Here is a 17,969-nt window from a genome sequence, read left to right as displayed (position 1 = left end):
TTGGGTTAGGAACTGTCCAACACATTAATAGTGGGAAAGCACAGTCTTTGAGGTTGAAAAGTCGTCAGAAAAAAAAGAGCATTTCCACAAACACAATGCAAAGGGAACCCACAGGGATTGGGACTGAACAGCTGTGTAGCCATATTAAAAAAACCAATAATAAGTCAGGCTAACTGGTGAAAAAAAGCTTAAATTTGCAAGGCAGTGAAAAGGTTGGACTCTGGACCACTGGAGGAAGGTAATGTAATCTAATGAGTACAGATTTACCCTGTTCCAGAGTGATGGGAGCATCTAGATAAGAAGAGAATGTCTAGTGCCTACTGTGAGCCTGTGGGGGTAGCGCTATGATCTGGGGTTGCTCCAACTGGCCAAGTCCAAGTTCAGCAACACATATGTGTCCAAAGAATGGAGGTCAGCTGACAACCTGAATATAATGAATGACCAGTTTACTCAGTCAATGGATTTCTTCTTCCCTGATAGCACATGCATATTCCAAGGGCTTTTATTGTGAAAGGGTGGTTCAGGGAGCAGGAGACATAATTTTTCACACATAAATTGACCACCGCAGGGTCCAGACTTTAACCCCACTGACAATCTCTGGGATGTGCTAGAAAACCATTTGGAGTTAGGAATATACTGTGCAAAGCATTTGGAAAAGCTGTGCAGTGGTCAGACTCTCCCATCATCAATACCAGATCTTAGTGAAAACTAAGTGCAGCACTGGGTGGAAATAAGCTGTGTGAGATTGCAGAAGGTTATTGAAACAACGCCACAGCTAGTGTGTGCCATAAACAAACTTTCTTTAGGCCAGGCAGTGTAAATTAACAGCAAGCATAGTTACATTTCCACATGCCAGGGCTGAATATTAAGCAGATTTTTAACTATCTGAGAATTTGAATATATTTGAGCAAGAGGAGAAAAGCAGCAAGACCCCAGTGGTGCTGACCTTCTGAACTGTAGAAAATCTATGAGCTCTTGGAGCAGATTTTGTTTATTGAAGGAAAAACATAATAGTAACCAGTTAAAACTCATCCTGGGACCTGCACTACAAAGCAGGTTTAACAGTGTATCTTCCGCTTAATTGTCTTAATTATCCTCAACAATATAACTTTCACCAAGTGCTATCAGAAATTATAGTTATCAGCTTTGTGAGTTAACAAGGTTTTATGCATCTGGATAAATGAATGTTTTTTTGTTTTGTTTTTTTTTAAAAAAGGGAGGCCCTGCAATGGATTGGCGACCTGCCCAGGGTGTTCCCTGCCTATTGCTCAGTATTTGCTGTGGAACAGACCAGCTCCCCCCTGTGACCCTATGCTGGAATAAGTACATACAGAAACTTATGAATACCAAATGGTTATTTAGAGGCATGGATTGCCCTGTTATCTCAGAATAAGCAGATATGACTTTTATTACAGCTGTGTATTTTTAAGCAATATGTAGCAGGTGCATTTTTAGGGAAGAAAAAAAAAAAAAAGTCAATTGCAACCTTGTAAGTTTGAGAATTCTGCAAGGTCTCTTGACCTGACAACAATGGCAACTTTTTCTTTTTTTTATTATTATTATTGTTTTATTGATTTTTTTATGTTTTGGAGAACATACATTTAAGAGCAGCAGAATCTGATAGATTGTAAAAAAGGAGATGGCCAGGTCAGGTTTTGTGTGCTCCATACAGTAATTATGATAGAGGTGTGCTCATATGTGTACATATATCTTAATCGTTTCAAGTTGTAGATGCTATCTAAAATAAAAACATGTAGACAGGAATTTAAATATTTAAAAACATATTTTAAGCCATTTGAATTATACTCTGTCCAAATCCTAATCTCGTGAAATCAACAAGTTTAGAAATAAATTCCAGTCTCGGATGTCTTTTTGAAGAAAATGTAGAGGAGAAACTCCTTCCGAGTGCATGAGAATTTATATATTTATATTTCATTTTCACAAAGAACTGATTGTTCTCGAGGTGGGTGGTGATAGTCTCCGACAAAGAAGGCTCTTTTTGGTACTAGTGGCCATTTTTTATCCTGTAATATCAACCTGAATATAGACCTGAAGAGGATCAGAGAAAGGGAGGGAGTGACATGCAGTGAAGAGGCTCAGGCCAGGATTTGAACTTGGGCCATCTGCTTAAAGAGTTGTTGCCTCTGCAGATTGGCCTCTTGCATGGCCAGTTCAGCTAAATGCCACCTGAGGAACCACCTTCTTGATACTAAAAATACTCATTTCAGTCAAGAGATTGCTCACCTATTAGTGCTACCTTTTAGTACAAGTCTTGGGCCAAAATGTTCACTATAATTACAATACAAGGGTCAGCAAGGTACAGTGTGCATGTGGAAGTGTTACAACATCTTGTAGCACAACTCCAGTCTACTTTGGCATTCTGGAGGCAGTCTGAGAAAGGTTTGCAAATAATTGCTTAAAACAAAAACCTGAACCATTTTTTTTTTTTCCTAGGAAAGCTTTTCTATTGTTACAATGTCATGTCCTTTCTTCTCAGTTAACCCTTCACACAACAACCAGCATCCTATCAGCTTTTTATGTGAGACTTCGGAAAACATCCCTTTGATAAGTTGTCAGTTACTAACAATGATAATAATGTGATTCTGTCTGCTGCAACAGAATAAATTTCACTTTGCCGCACAGGACTGTCCCAGGTTATTACTGTACATTGCAGAAATCGGTCCTGATTATGGTGTTTCTTGCACAATGCAGGTCTGACTGCAAAGATCGCTGTGCTGATCACTATTTTACATCCAAGTACAAGGGAAAACAGGATTGCAGCTGAATAATTACAGAATTTCCCTTCAATATCTCTATGTGGATTTGCGTTCTCTAATCAGATTAAAGTTTGAGGACAGTCCAAGTGCCTTAAAGAGTTAAGCCAGAACAACTTTGCTTTATTTTAACCATAAAAAATTCCACCTAAATTTTTAATGAGAAGTTTACAACCAATGCAGTATGTCACCGGCTGCTTTGTTAGACAGTTTCGACCGCTCCTGAGTGAGGAAGGCCCTTGCCCTATAGGCGATATGTCACACATCACCTTGTCGATGTTTTGGTATCAGGCTGTAGGTTGCCACAGCAACGCGTCTCTGATATGTGCCACTCTACTTTGTCGTTGACTCAGAAATATGACAGCATTCCACACAACCCCCTCAAGGTTATCTCGGACTGGGCCACTCAGGCTTTCCACTGATTTCTTGGCAAAGTTTCAAACCACTGAGTAAAATTATTCCTTTTCAGATCTATGATAATTGTTCAGCTGAATTGCCAAAGAGGACCTAATCAGTGCCTACACATGCATCACTCATGTTTAAGTGTGAGAACTCCTCTCCTGTGGTAGCAGTAAGAACATTTAATGTTCTTGAAAGTAAGAGACAGTACTGTTGGGGATGGACTCTCACTATAAACACAGGACAAATTAAAGCCCATGGCAATCTATTCTCCACTAAATGCTGAATCAGCACACAGCCTATGAGTTTTAAAACAGTACAGTCAGTTTCACGCTTAGTGGTTCCCCTTTAAGCTTCTGTCCACAAGAGTCACTTTTCATTTTTTCAAACTGTAATGAGAACCACACTCAGTAATAAGAGAAAAGAGAGAAATTTACCATGATAAGTAGTCCTGCTGAAGCTCTGTGCAAGTGCAATCTACTATGACAACAACATGATTCAGTCTACTTTAGCCCTGGCAGGTCTAATGTGTACAGACAGTAACCTGAGGTCAAAGTGTCTGACCTGCAGCCATCTCCAATCTGACCATTGTCGAGTCAGCTCATGTCCACTCATCCAAGGTATAATGAAATTAATGAATGTCTGAGAGTGTCATAATGCAATGTTCAACACCCGCTGCAACGTCTTTAGTGGCATGTTGCTATGGTAACTGCACAGGAAATCGACATAACCTTGTCAATCTGTCTAATTTAGGAGAGCACAGCTGGAGAAACAAATGGCTTTCAAACCAGCAAATGCATAAAGGTGACAAAATACAGCATATAAGCTCAATAACACACATTCTCACCATATTAAAATGGGAAAAATCACAGCAGTTACTCTGATTTCTTTACAGTGTTTCTTCTGTGTTCATTACCTGTGAGGATGTTATCCGCATCGAGCTCCATGTTGACTTTATTCTTTTTTGCAATGTGTTCCATGATCCATTTGGAGCGGCAGTATTGCTGAGTGGCCAGCAGCCAACGCAATGACTCAGGGAAGATCCTGTCAAAAAGATGGGGGATGGCCTCATTAATATGACATGAAAAATAAATCACAATGGAAAGAGTCCTCCAGCTGAAAGACTGGAATCTCACTTAGTTAGCAGCCCTAAAGTACAACTTGTTTTATCAACCAGTGTGCCTCTTCATCACATTCTGGGCATAGTGCAGAGAAGAAAACTGCAGTGGTAAGCTTATAAACTGATGGGGAGGATTTAAAAATGGAAATTTAAAAAATGAGACAACTGCTGTGTCACACAAAAAGCACACACAAAACATACATAGTCTTGTTTCAGCTGTGGCTGTTTTCATTTGATATGCTCCATTACCTGGTGTTTGGATTACATTATGTTGCACACCTGCCTCTGAAGGCTTTGGTATCTGCATGCTGTTATAAAGAAATAGCCAGTAAAACTAGCAGCTCACTTAAACAGCTTATCTTTCAGTGACTCCAGCAGCAAGGTTATTATTAAAGATAGTGGTGGCAGCTAGCATTAAAATTTAAAGGCCTCTTTCTTCCTCATGTTCCACCTCTCCACCATGTTTTATGAAATTTGATTTGCAAGGTTTTTTGTTGCAAAATGACCCCTTAACCTCTTCCATGCCTGACACTCTGGCAGAGAAACACACGTCTCCACTGGAAAAAGTGCAGGATTAATCGTTGCTCTGGTGTAGCCCAGAGAGTCATTTTAACAATTACTTCATTAATTTAGCCTCGTAAAAAAAACTAAATTAATTAAGAAACTAAACACGGCCCCATTTTTTCCCAGACTGGCTGAAGACAAAGTGGAGCTTCAATGTATCTGTATATTTTGGTAGTATGCATATGGCTGTATGGCTGTGTGTAGATCAGTGCAACTCAGAGATTAGGACAAAACATTTGCAGTGAATCTGAAAGTTGAGATTTAATATAAGAGAAACTGAAAAACTGGATGCGTTTCCCAACCTGCTTCACTACCAAACTGGTGATTTGTGAGTATTATAATTAACATTACATTATATCTGAAAGCGTATGAATATAAAAACCGCATAAAGGTGACCACTCACGCCAGACTAACAGGTCACCCTTCCAGGGGAAATCCTGCCGGTTTTGCTATGTGTCCCACAAAGACCAGTACAGACATTTGATCAAATTTATGCTTTGAAATCAAAAGATGGTTCTTCACACCTCTGTAGTTTTACATCGTATAAAATGTTGAGTGATAATGGTGACAGGTCAACAAGTTTGTTTACATCAGATTACTCTTTACTTCTGCATTCCGCATTTATATTAATGTATATCTTGGATCTGAACACTTTAGTGTATGCTGGACAATCTGTGGATGAACATCATATTGCAAACGTCATAAGAACCCAGCTACTCCACATAGTTTTGATGTATTAAAATAAATAGACATGCACAAGTAGGTTTTTTTTTCTGAACTTTAGTAAACAAGACAAGACTTTTAGTTTAGATGGGAACTGTTTGCTGGGGACAAATTTTCATAATCTCCCCCCAAAACATTAAAATTTGCCATAGGATTTATGTTTAACAATATTTATTTGAGACAACAATAAGAGTGGATCACCATTGTAGTTTTATTGTATAAGGTGCCTCATTCTTAATAGTGCATAACTTTTTAAAAACACCTTTAAAAGTTCAAACTATAACAAAACACATAGCTAGTACCAAATTGCAGCACATTGCTATGGTGCTTTTCTTACCAAATGTAGGACAGCATAAGCAGCAGGGGACAGATGATGACGACTTGAAGTACCTGCCAGTCACGACAGAGGTACGCCACACCGGGCAAGAGGAACTGACCACCCAATACCACAAAATTGGCCACCATAGTCATGGAAAACCGCCATCCTGGCAGGCACAGCTCAATCCCTGGCGGAAAGGACAAATGGATGAGAGAAAAAAATAAAACAGAATCCGTCCTTGTGTGACAACACAGAAATAAATAAGTAAACAAAGATAAGAAAATTGAATAATATGAAGGGAAATTACAACTGTCAACACACAGAAAAAAGATTATTTCAGCAATATTAATATGAAGACATTTGAGTTGACATAATTACCATATCTTGTTTTTGCTCACATGTTAATATAGCAAACACTGTGCTGCCAAGTCAAGGAGTTTTAAAACACAGGATCAGAACGGTTTCTCATTATTCCCGTTAACATAAGATCACAGGTTATGATTCAGCCACTGGTCACACCTAACAAGGTGAGGTTGACAGGCCAGAACAAGTTAAGTTTCCTGACAGTGCAATTTGGAAAGAAAAGACTTTAAATATATCAGACTAAAAGTTCTTACTCATGGAGATTTGCATATTAAATACACCCTTAAACACCAACAGGAAAAACTTGAAGAAAAGCAAAAACACTGCTATATGAAAAAAAGAAGAAATATTCCTCCACATCCACATTATTCACTGTTTGAATTATTCAGTTTTGTTCTGTTGAATGTGAATATAAATTAAAACCCTAGGACATTTCATTTTAACGTTTCATAGATCGAATCATTATCTGATCTTTACAGGCAAAACTTCATACCTTCAATTATTCACTATGTACAGCTGCTGTTCAGAGACAGTAGACCAGTGCAAACAGTACACTGCTGTGAGGGTGAACAAACTAGAAAAAAGGCTCCTTGTATTCATTTCTCTGCTATCAGAATGGTACCAATTCATTCACTCAGTCATTAGCATGCACACCACACTGGCAGCCAGCAACCCCAGACAGTCCAACCCTTTTCTTGCTGCAGTATAGAGGCTATGTTCCCATCAGACCACACCAAAGTAACGCTACTGTTAATCCACTATTCTCAATAAATCATTTCCCCGCTTCATTGATCCTTTGTTGTGATACATTACAATTCCCCCCCTAACGGGTCTCCTTTGCTGCCCAGAGACAGTCTTCAGATGAGCCTTTCAAGGTGACAGGGCCAGCATAATACAGTGGGTGTTGGCGGCCCCCACTTCATTCCACTGGGAAAGACTGGAATTTCAATTAGGACTTGCCCCCCTCTGAGGACATGAATAATGCTCCCTGTTCACAGACACTATCGCAGCTGGAATGACAAAGCCAATGAGGAGAGAGCAGGGCGATGGGTGCAAGACCCGCTGAGTTTGAACCACCTAACCTCAAGGCTCCCAGTCTGCGTGCTGGTTCACTGCTTATAGAACTGCATGGGATTTGAATTCCTCGGTTATGTGTAAGGCGTCATGTGCGCTGAGCAGGCCACTGCACAGTGAAAAACTCTCATTGTGGTAAGCTTTGGAGAAATGCTCACGTACGCCAAAAAACAGAAATGTAGCATGAAAAAAACCTAAAAGAAATCAAAGAAAAAAATAACACTTTGTCTACAGTAAGAGGGAAGTAATTTAATGTCCATTAGACTGTTTTTGACCAGGATGAAAAGCCTTAATCTTCCACACAGGGGAATGATACGCATCACCAGCTATAATACTTATGGGAAATATGTGACCAATTTGATCGACAGAATGGTGTTCCATTCCGCCAGTGGAGTTTCAAAGGCTTGTAGAATTAATGTCAAAGCACGCATGGGAACCCAACAATTTACAGAGACACTTAATGTCATTTATTAACCTTCAATTTGTTACTCAGCAGTATATATCATTTAACCAGTATGAACTATTCAATGAGCACCTGAGGCTGAGGAACAAGGTCTGAGCTCCTTACTCCTGGTGACCTTAATCCTTTAACAAACTACTTGGTCAGCATTCCCCCAATGCTCTGCAGCAGCCTACGTCCCATTGACATAAATCTACCAATAACTAATCTGATGACAAGTAATAACATTTCCAAAGATGCTTATCAAGGGCTTCTGGAGAGACAAAACAAGTGGAACATACAGGATGACATAAAACAGACTAATTAAAAACACATTTGCAGAAATACTGATGACAGAGGACGTAAAAATGATATCAATGATCAGAGCAATAATCAATTAGCAAAGATGGTAATCCCCAAAGAGGATTTGACTGGGTTGCTGACTTTGGCAATACAAGAGAATGAGCAACAGTCCATGATGGAAGTTCCAGTAGCAGCTAGACATCTGTCAACCATGCAGCACTCTCAAGGAGGCCCATTGTTTCAGCAGTGAAAGAGGTTGGTTTACCACTAAAGGCACTAAGTGAAGCCACTCCTTGTATTCACAGGCTGATGTCATGACCTTTTGCTGGTCACATGAGTTCCATGGCTCTTTGCCTTTATTTCGCCTCCTAATTCCAGCTGCTTGATCTGGGAAGTATAATGACTCTGATAAGAAAGAGGAAACATTTTCTACAATGAAAAAAACTTTATGGCATAGTTACAATTTACTTTGGGTTGCATCTGCTTCAGTCTCATAATATAGACTGTGCCTACAGGTCTTCTTGTTGGAGTCACAGGTGAAAAGCTGCCACCCCCAAGCTACAGTAAACCCCTTTTGTCCTCATGTCATTAACACTACACTAGGAAATATCGTGCATCAAGGCGTGTTTACATTACACCTAGAATTGCGCAAAAACAAAATATCACAATAAAAAAAACACTAACGGAAACACCTACATTTTTTTAAAAAACAAAAAGGTCTCAAATATCGATAAAAAGTTTTTATGCTGTCAAGAGGTGGTTTTTCAGATGTATCGACACAGAAGCATGAAACAAAAGTGTAATGGAAACACTTTTTTCGCATTTAGGTGTCATAACCAGCTCATTTCCGGACAGCAAATTTCAGAGTTTTAGAAAAGAAAAAGAGGGGGAAGAGCTTGGAAAATCCATAGCAAATTCTCCACAGCAAGTACAAAACACCAAACTAATGCCATCGGGCTACTTTGCTAAACACTGTTCAATGGGAACATCTGGAAATCACAATTGTTATCACAATTATTTGTTGAAACTTACAAATATTGCTTTTATTTTACAAAGAAATGCAATGGAAATGCAGCTAATGTAAACTTTACTATTACCCTGAATCTTTGAATCAAGACCAAGTTCTCATTCAATCAGCTGTTAAAACAAGTCTGGTGTAGTTTCAGTAAAAGAGTGATCCTTCCTGCTAAAGACAACAATCAGTTAAAACTGTGTAAGTGAGTCTTCCTGCATAGCTAGTTACCAAGATATATTCATTAAAACAGCAAGAGAAAGGTCACAATGGAGACAAACATTAATGAGATCAACACAGCCGTACAGCCGACACAACTATAAATCAGCTTATTTTTCTTTTTCTCCTTATAGCAAAGCGGTTCCATCAGCATAGGCAGAATAAATAAATCACTCTAATGATTAGTCACAGAGAGCAAAACTAAATATTGCTACATCCTAAACAGAAATAAGCCAACATAAACACAATGTGGTGCTGTGTCAGTGGTGCTTGCCTCATGACAGGGGTTAGCATTGCTAAGAATCCATCGTTTCAGACCTGCATTACAAGGTCACCTGCAAGTTGCAAGAACATATTCATTCATAACTAGGATTTAATTGAGGTGGTGCAGTTCTGTATGACCAAGCAAATCTCACATTAATGTTTAACTGAAGTCTGAGATCTGATGCCCTAGAAAGTCACAACAGGCCTTTTTCTCTGTTTAAAGTTTCAAAGCTTTTCTTATAGACTAATTCAGGCAAATGTAAAGCCGCTGCTGAGTTTTTGGAGATCTTCTAAGTAGTAGACCAGTGCTGCACTGTCATCTGCCAGCATTTTCCCTGATTAAAGTCCAATGAACCTTGGTCTTTGGCTGGCATTACTGCAGATCGAAGAGTTTTTGAAGTGAAGGCAAACTGAAACCTCTCTGGAGTATTGTGATTACATACAGGACGAACTAAAACAGCATTGAGGTGACTGTAAAATCCTGTTTAAGCCATCGTTAATTAGGATTGTCTCAGATTAGCTCATTGCTCTTAAAGGTATCTTTCATATTCCAGAAGAATATAATCACCTGAGAGGCCCTGGCAGAAAGCCCATACACCGATGGAGCATGAAAACACTTATGCCGACTAGGTCAAAGGCCTCTGTCAGATCAATTAGGAGCATGATAAAATGCTCTTCTCAGCTTATCGGCATTTTTTGAGTTTTTCAAGCTGGAGGATTCTGGTGATAGTGGATGATTAAATTACAAATGTACAGGATCATACTGCAACTTCTTTCCAATAAAGCTAACAAAAAAATTCCTACTAACTTTGATGGTATTTTTACACTCCTTTCTTTAAATACAGAGTGGCTGTGTTAGTACACAAACATCCTGAGGTATCTTCCACTCTCTCCTCTTGTGAGCACCAAAAAAGGGGCTATTGACTTAGAACAAGGCCATGCCCATTGATTAGTCTCTTATCGGGAGTTGCACAGAACGCCAACTAGCTTTAACTAGCCACAAGCACTTTCCTTTGATCTGTGTAACTTCTCAGCAATCAGGTCGGTATAACACTAATATACAGCTGAACACACACAGACTAACCAAATCTAAAAATACCATAATCTGAAAGAAGAACTTAAACATTTTTAAGGCACATATCAAAGGAAAGTGCAAAGGTTACCAGTGCTGATTTGGCCAAGAACTGGACTTCACTCAGGAATTTGTGGTGTGAGATAATGTGAGATTATGTCATGCAAAGTCTCAGATGTAGGTAAAGAATTATTCTCTCTGTTAAAGCATATGTATTTTACACAAAGCCATGCAGTGTGCTTTCAAACAGGAAGAGGTTGACTTCTTTCCAAAAAGCAAAAACATCCTTACCATGCAAAGAAACATTTTGGCAGGGGAAGAAGTTTGCTGAGCAACACAACATGCTAGCTATGCACAAAAGGGAACTTTAACCCTGCTCAGAGAATAAAAAAGACTGAGTATGCACCTTAACCTATTTATCAGCAGACAGCTGGAGCAGATTGTGGAGAACAGCGAGGATGGCTCACCCTATGTTTCATGAAAGACACTTCTTTCTGTGAAAAGCTATTGTGCTTTGTGCATAACTTCCAGCCAACATTGGACACTACGGACAATGCAGCCCCCCCTTCATTCATAACAGTCATTAGTTAAACTATGGTCACACTAAATAAAAGTTGTATTTGTGTAAAGTGAACTCGGGTTAGGCTAGACTTAGCATGTAGCACATACACAAAAACAGCTTAAACAAAGAGGGCTGCCTGTCAGACCATTTAAAAAACAAAAATATGATGTTCATGTGAAGAACAAACTACGCAGATAACGACACAGAACTTCTATTTTTCTGTCCTGCCCCTTGAGCCCCATCTGTGTGCAGAGATTAAGGTCTGAGGTAAGCAGAGGGCACCGCTGAGAAAAAGCTTCTCATTATAGCAAACACTGAGGAAGGCAAAGCTGACCTAGCTCGGCTAACCTGACAAAACAAGATGGGACTGCAGAGGAAAGCTACATGGACCTGTCATCATCCTGTCAAACAGAGAATGATTATTCCACTGTGGAAAATATACACGCAAACAACTGAAGGTGCAAACATGGTTGTTAAAAAAAAAAAATAAAAAAAAAAAACCCTTACAGAAAACAAACTTAACCTATTTTTGGAATATAACAAATTGTTGATTTCTTTCATTCTTTTTTTTGGTTTATTTATTACATATTGCTCCTAAAAAGTGAAACTGTTTAAACTTATTTGGTTTGCTGTTTCCTAAGACTTCCAGAGTGTCTGAACTACTCGTGACTACTTAAAGAGCAAATAATTGTTGACTTTATCAGAGTCATTTTATTATCAAATTCTTTACTAATAATGATTATATCACTAGTAAAATCACATCATGGAAGGATAAATGAAACTCAAATCTTAGTTATGAAATAGAAATAAAAGCTTTTTTCTTGGGGAAAAATGCTTTTACAACTTTTCTGCAACCATTAATGTACCACATCTACTTGGTAAGTTTAAATAAACATAATCAGACAAGTTAAGTTTACATTGAAATAAAATAAGATTTAAAAAATTTAAAAAAAAAAAAAAAACTTCCCAGAAGGAAATTGTTGTGTTGTAGTGAGGTTTTTCCCCTAAATTAGATTTAATAATTAAAACAATAATAATTATTGGAAAATACTGTATATGAAAATATTTCAACTATACAAATCATTCTATTTTATATGTTAATAATATATATTGTATGAATTCATATTTTTTTTTTTTTAACTTTTTTTGCCTATTAACACTTCATAAATCTATAACAGAGGCCGTATAATCCATTTGATTATTGGAAATTATTTTCAATCATTGCAAATGAAGAAAACTGGCAGCATAAATTACCATACATACACACACATAGCCATAAATTTAAACATAAATATACATAGATACAGTACATACATACATAAGTATTATTGAACTGTGGTTAATAAACTAGGTCACTAACATCAGAGGCTGTTACATCATTACTAAGAGCTGCACAGTCATGCATCTTATTATATAAACTCCCCTCCTCTGGTTTACAAGTAAAGGGGCATATTTTATTTGCACCTGTGTAAATAATCTCCCTACTAACAAAGTACATGTACAAAAGGAGTGACACACATAACTGGTGTGTCAAGCAATCATACACTGATATGCATTCTATGTTGTTTGGAATGCAGACTGCAATTAAATGCATTAATTTTTTTAACACATTAATTTTTCTGTAATATATTCATTGTAATTAACATGTTAAAGTTCCAGCCCTACTTTATTTCTAACTCCATATCCTCAGAATAATAAAAAAAAGAAAAGCCAAATTAATAGCTTAATAATCCATTTGACTGCGCTTTAACACACAACCAGAGCCACATTGGTCAGGTTTGTAGCATGAGGATTTAAGCAAATTAAGGCCAAATATTGGACAATTTACCTTCATTTGGACTGGGATGATGTGTGGAGACATGAATATGGGCTAGACAGAAAACTGGATCAGTTTTATTACCTGGACTTGAAGCCTCATGCAGTTCCATGTTTTGAACAAAATATAACATCGGGCAATATAAGACTTTTTTTTCATCTCCATTTCTTATTATATTATGTTGATCAATCCTAATCCTAAATTCTCAGAAAGGCTAATCCTCAAAGACATCCCCCAACACCGCTCCCTTAGTTTTGCTCAATTCCTAGATGCCAGTGGGATTATGATTATGTCATTATTTAATATAAATTAAGACAATAAAAAAAATATTTAAAAAAATAAAAAAGTTTGACCCCAAAAATTGGCACCAGACTGTTAAAGCGAAAAGAAATGTAAAAAAATCCTTCTGTATAATGCATTTTTATTTATTTACTCTTTTAAAAATCTCACACATTCAAGCTGCACTACTTTCTTTCATTTAATCATGATGTTATTAATTATTAAATGATCAGTACATCAAGCCTTCCCTGAAGCTGTTTGGAGGCTCCCTGGAGAGGCCCATCTCCCAGTTTGAGAACATACTCTGTACTAGCCAACAACCGTGAGCTGATTGGTTTCCCTGAGCATTTGTTTGGCTGTGATAACGTGTGTGTTATAGATCACAGACAGATTATTCATGACCATTCATGTCAAATGTTACGTCCAGAACAATATCATGATTTATAAGACCAGATTATGACAGAACTGTGTGTTTACAGAACTTTGTGGTTTGTCAGTCATCATGCTTCTCCTTGTGGTTGTGGCTTTGTATGTCTATTGTGTTTCACTTTATATCAGCTTCCCTCTGAAACCCACACCCACCCATGACATGTAAGGGCATGGCTCATCTGATTCAAACATGAAAAGGGAGCAAATACTCCACTTTAGATACGTTCAGAAAAAATTGTCTTTTGTCTCCAAGTCAAAGTAAAATAAATGTCTTCCGTTTAGAACATAACTATTTCAAACTAAGACATGATAGATGCGAGGTGAAAAACAATAAGCCAGGAGGATAAACTTTTTTTTTTATCCTCAAATTCCTTCACACAGTCACAGGGGCTTTGGACCTCTGCCACCCACAGAGAGCACAATCACTGTCTCGAGCTGATCACAAATTTCTCACACAAATACCTCGTGCAGCCAGCTAGCATGACTCAGCCGGCTGAGGCATAGTGTGTGTTTGTAAGTGGAGAAGAAGAGAGGGGGCTTTGGACTAGGGGTGAGAAAGTTGAGGGGTGTTTACTGTTGCAATAATTAGTTCCCAGCACAACAATGCTGAACTATAGGCGTTATGAACTTTGTGCTGTGATGCTAAAAAGACTAGCTTGCACTGATGGGGCACTGCAGTATAAATAGAAACTATGTATCATATGACTTTCTATGCCTATCAGCTTTGCTATTTTGCAGTTATACTCTGGAGTCAACACACTATGTCAGTAATGGAGAAAGGTGTGTTAAACTTGGTGTGTATATGACAAAGCTAACTGTTAAAATGCAGAAACACTTGATATTTCCTCACTGCATTGGTATAATCCCCTCTAAGTAAAGTCCTCTTATGCTATGAAAACTTTTTCACCCTCTAAGAAATCCAGGCATTTTTTTCATCTTACTGCTTGGCCATTAATAGTTCACACTCTCCAGTTATTTGAGACCATCCTGCTACCAACTCTGTCTTTCTTCTGCCTCTCTGAGGTATTTAGCATCAGGAGCTGTCGAGGTGTCATACTATATCTGTCGCTTGAGTCGGCTGGTCTTCCACAGGCCATCTTGAAGGAACATTTAGCGCTTTTGAACAAATTGGTTCAAGACCTTAAAAGAAGCTCACCCGTATGCTGAAACTTATTGGGATTAAGTGATGCACTTTCCTTTAAATCACTCAATGTAACAAAAGTGTAAATGTTTTAGTTACATGAATTAAATTATTATCATTATTCATTTTACTGTTTTTACTCCGTAGCTGTCAGATCAGCCTGTGGGCAAAATGAGTGGATTGAGACTCTTCCGCATTAAGCCCCACCCACCGCCACTGCACTACATCGGGAGTGCGCATCGCACCTGCTTTCGCCGTCATTGTAACATCTCAAACAGAAGGATTAGGCTAATATGAACTCAATAAAAAAACAAAATACAATGTCAACACATAGCATACAGCCCTACATGTTGGAACCTGAATCAGACCCTGAAAACAAAGTGGAAAACAGCAACCCACAGCAACGAATGCAGCAGGATGTCTCTTTTTGGTAAACTCACCAGCCATCGTTCGAAATAACTTTATCCCACGTTTTCCACCCGCCTGATGTATTTGTACATGCCCTTGTTAACCAGTAGAAGGTAATCAATCACCGAACCTTATCCCCCGGGACGTCACAAGGATTTCCAAGTAGAAAAAACTCTCTAAAACGACGCGTTTTTCGTCGCCATGGAAACCTAATGGAGAGCGTGCTGGAACTCAAACTCAAAGATGATAGGTGATAAAAAAAACAGTGCCGTTCACATGTCTGATGAGGGTTCAACACTGTAACTCTGTAGAAAGCTCAGAAAACTTGAAACACCATAATAGCACCCCTTTAACTAAACATGGGTTGATACATAAAGGGAGCTTAGTGTAATGTCTCCAGTACAAAGACAGCTGAACCTTTCCTCTGTAAGTAGGGACAAACAAAGATCATTTGTTTAAAACATTACATGTCATGTGACAGACATGTCACATATCAAGACTGGAGTTTTCTTAAGTTTTCATGTGAATTCAGATAAGTGTCTTGACTCAATTATTCTTTCCAGTTACAGGTGTTGTCAAAACACCTGTGTTCTTGAAAAAGATCAAGTACAGTTTTGTCAATACACAGAAGCTACGGGGCAAATATCATGTGACAAGAGGCCACACACAAATGCAAATAAGGGTGATGATATGCCAACAAAAAAATAAATAAATAAATAAAAATAAAAAAAACCTCAAACATGCAACTAACCAGCAAAACTGCTCAAGCTCTGCATATACTATGCAGTCCTAGTGGTGACAGATCCATTATGGTAGGTCATAGTTAGAATTTATGAAGAGTTATAAGTTGTTTAGCCAAAAACATTGAAGCAGCTCATGTGGAGAAATTGCCTTCAATTTTCCATCCTACTGTCTGAAATGGGAAAGTAGGAACATATCACCGCTCTTTTCTGCTCTTAGATGAAGAACTGAGAGCCTAATTTATAATTAGGTAATTACCTGCCGAAGGAAAAAGTGAAAATGCTGTGTTTACTGTTGATGCAAGAGGATAAAACAGTTATCCAACCAGGCTCCTTGGCCCTGGTCCTGCTGCTTTATCCAGGCCTAAAAAGTGCTGAGCTTTCACTTTGCACTTTGAACCAAGGTGCATGCTCTAAATACACAGATAACTGGAAAGCTACAGTTGATTCATGAAGGTTAACTTTGCAATCACCACCTTGTATCTTTCTACACTGAAGGAGTATATCATAGAATACCAATTACAAAGAACTCAAAGTAAAAAAATTGGTTTTAGAAATACAGCAGAAGGCAATAAAATCAAAACTGAGGGAGGTGGTGGGAAAACTTGCAATTTTAATAAAAGCCAAACTCACAAAGTCAAAGAACTATTAAAAAAATAGAATATATTCATCCTGACAAAAAATGCTCCACAAGACTGAAATGGAATTTGACATTTTTCTGCTTCAAAACACCAGATGAAAAACTATTTCCTGCATATGTTATCGGCAGGTTAGATGTTGCAGTCTGCTATTAGGCCTATATGATAAGCTATGTGGACTTACAGCATATAGAACAAATGTTTCATTACAATTCCATTTTTTTAAATAAATGGTACAGTTTGACTTATCAAAATTTACTGACAGCATTCAAAAGTGGAATAACAACACAAAAAGTATGCTGGTCAAGTGAGAAGAAATGTAGTGAAAATGTCACAATTCTGCCATCAACTCCATCCCCTCCATTGTTCCAACTGCCTGGCTGATTTATTCAACCATAAACTACAGTCTGATATGAAAACAATGGATGCAGATGTCAAGTTCAATTTCATCAAGCTCAGCGCTGTACAGTTTATCTCCAGTCATTTACCTCCATCTGTCACTTCCTTGCTGCTTTGTCTTGGGAACAGTCGTTAACTGTCATTTTATTTTGGGTGAGTGGTAAAGCTTTTCAAGGTGTACAGTGAGGAGTAAATTAGAATGACAAGGACAGTGGGGGCCCCTTTTTTCCCCATTATGTCGTCCTTGCTCCCCTCCCTTCTTCCCTCTGCAATGGGCAGTTACCGCAGCCAAAGAGGCTTTTAAGGATCCATCTCCGAGACCAGAATGTTCATCAACTGCAACGGCAATTATCAGGGTGCTATCAACAAGTCTCTTTCCGCTCATTCTAGCTGCATGGGGGCCTGAAACAATAATTCACACCTTTGCTGCTCAGAGAGAAGGTCACAAGAACACAGAAGATTCATCCAAACAAACATTACTGTCCACACACTCCTCTGGCAGTGACAGGTGAAAATGTGGTTAAGACGACTTGCCACATCATCCAGAACCCCTTCTTTCATTATCAGATTATTGACGGCAGTAACAAGGATGAAAATCTCAGTAAGAAATATGTGCTGGTGCACCTAAATGAAAATAAAAGAGTTCAATTTAAGTATAACCAGGCTGGCAGTTTCTCAGTAATGGGGATATATCCCAACACAGACATTCAGCTTAATAAGTGTTCACAGGTCACTGCAACACAATTACTCTTCTTTTAGCTGAATGCTACCCTCAGCTAGAGACTGGAATTACAGTGGAATGGCTTTTTGATTGAGTCTGTAAGGTTATTAGTGAGAATCAACAACAGGAGACTACAAAAGACTATGGGGGGATAGTATGGACAGAACTAATACAAAAATCATCATTTAAAA

The 17,969-nt window shown here is 38.3% G+C and overlaps 1 protein-coding gene across 2 annotated transcripts in view; it reads right to left on the bottom strand.

Moving 5' to 3' along the window:
- LOC306758719 (solute carrier family 22 member 23-like) overlaps window positions 1–17,969 on the bottom strand; it is a 45,623-nt gene that overhangs the window by 10,654 nt on the left and 17,000 nt on the right. For both annotated transcript variants that reach the window (XM_079244093.1, XM_079244094.1), the window contains exons 4-5: window positions 5,918–6,086; window positions 4,090–4,217 (exon numbers count right to left, since the gene is read on the bottom strand). In XM_079244093.1, the coding sequence (XP_079100219.1) occupies window positions 4,090–4,217; window positions 5,918–6,086 (297 nt within the window). The remainder of the gene's footprint in view (window positions 1–4,089; window positions 4,218–5,917; window positions 6,087–17,969) is intronic.

This window comes from Telmatherina bonti, assembly GCF_933228915.1.
Source record: "Telmatherina bonti genome assembly, chromosome: 7".
Lineage (NCBI taxonomy): Eukaryota > Metazoa > Chordata > Actinopteri > Atheriniformes > Telmatherinidae > Telmatherina > Telmatherina bonti.
This window is presented reverse-complemented; position numbering and strand designations above follow the sequence as displayed.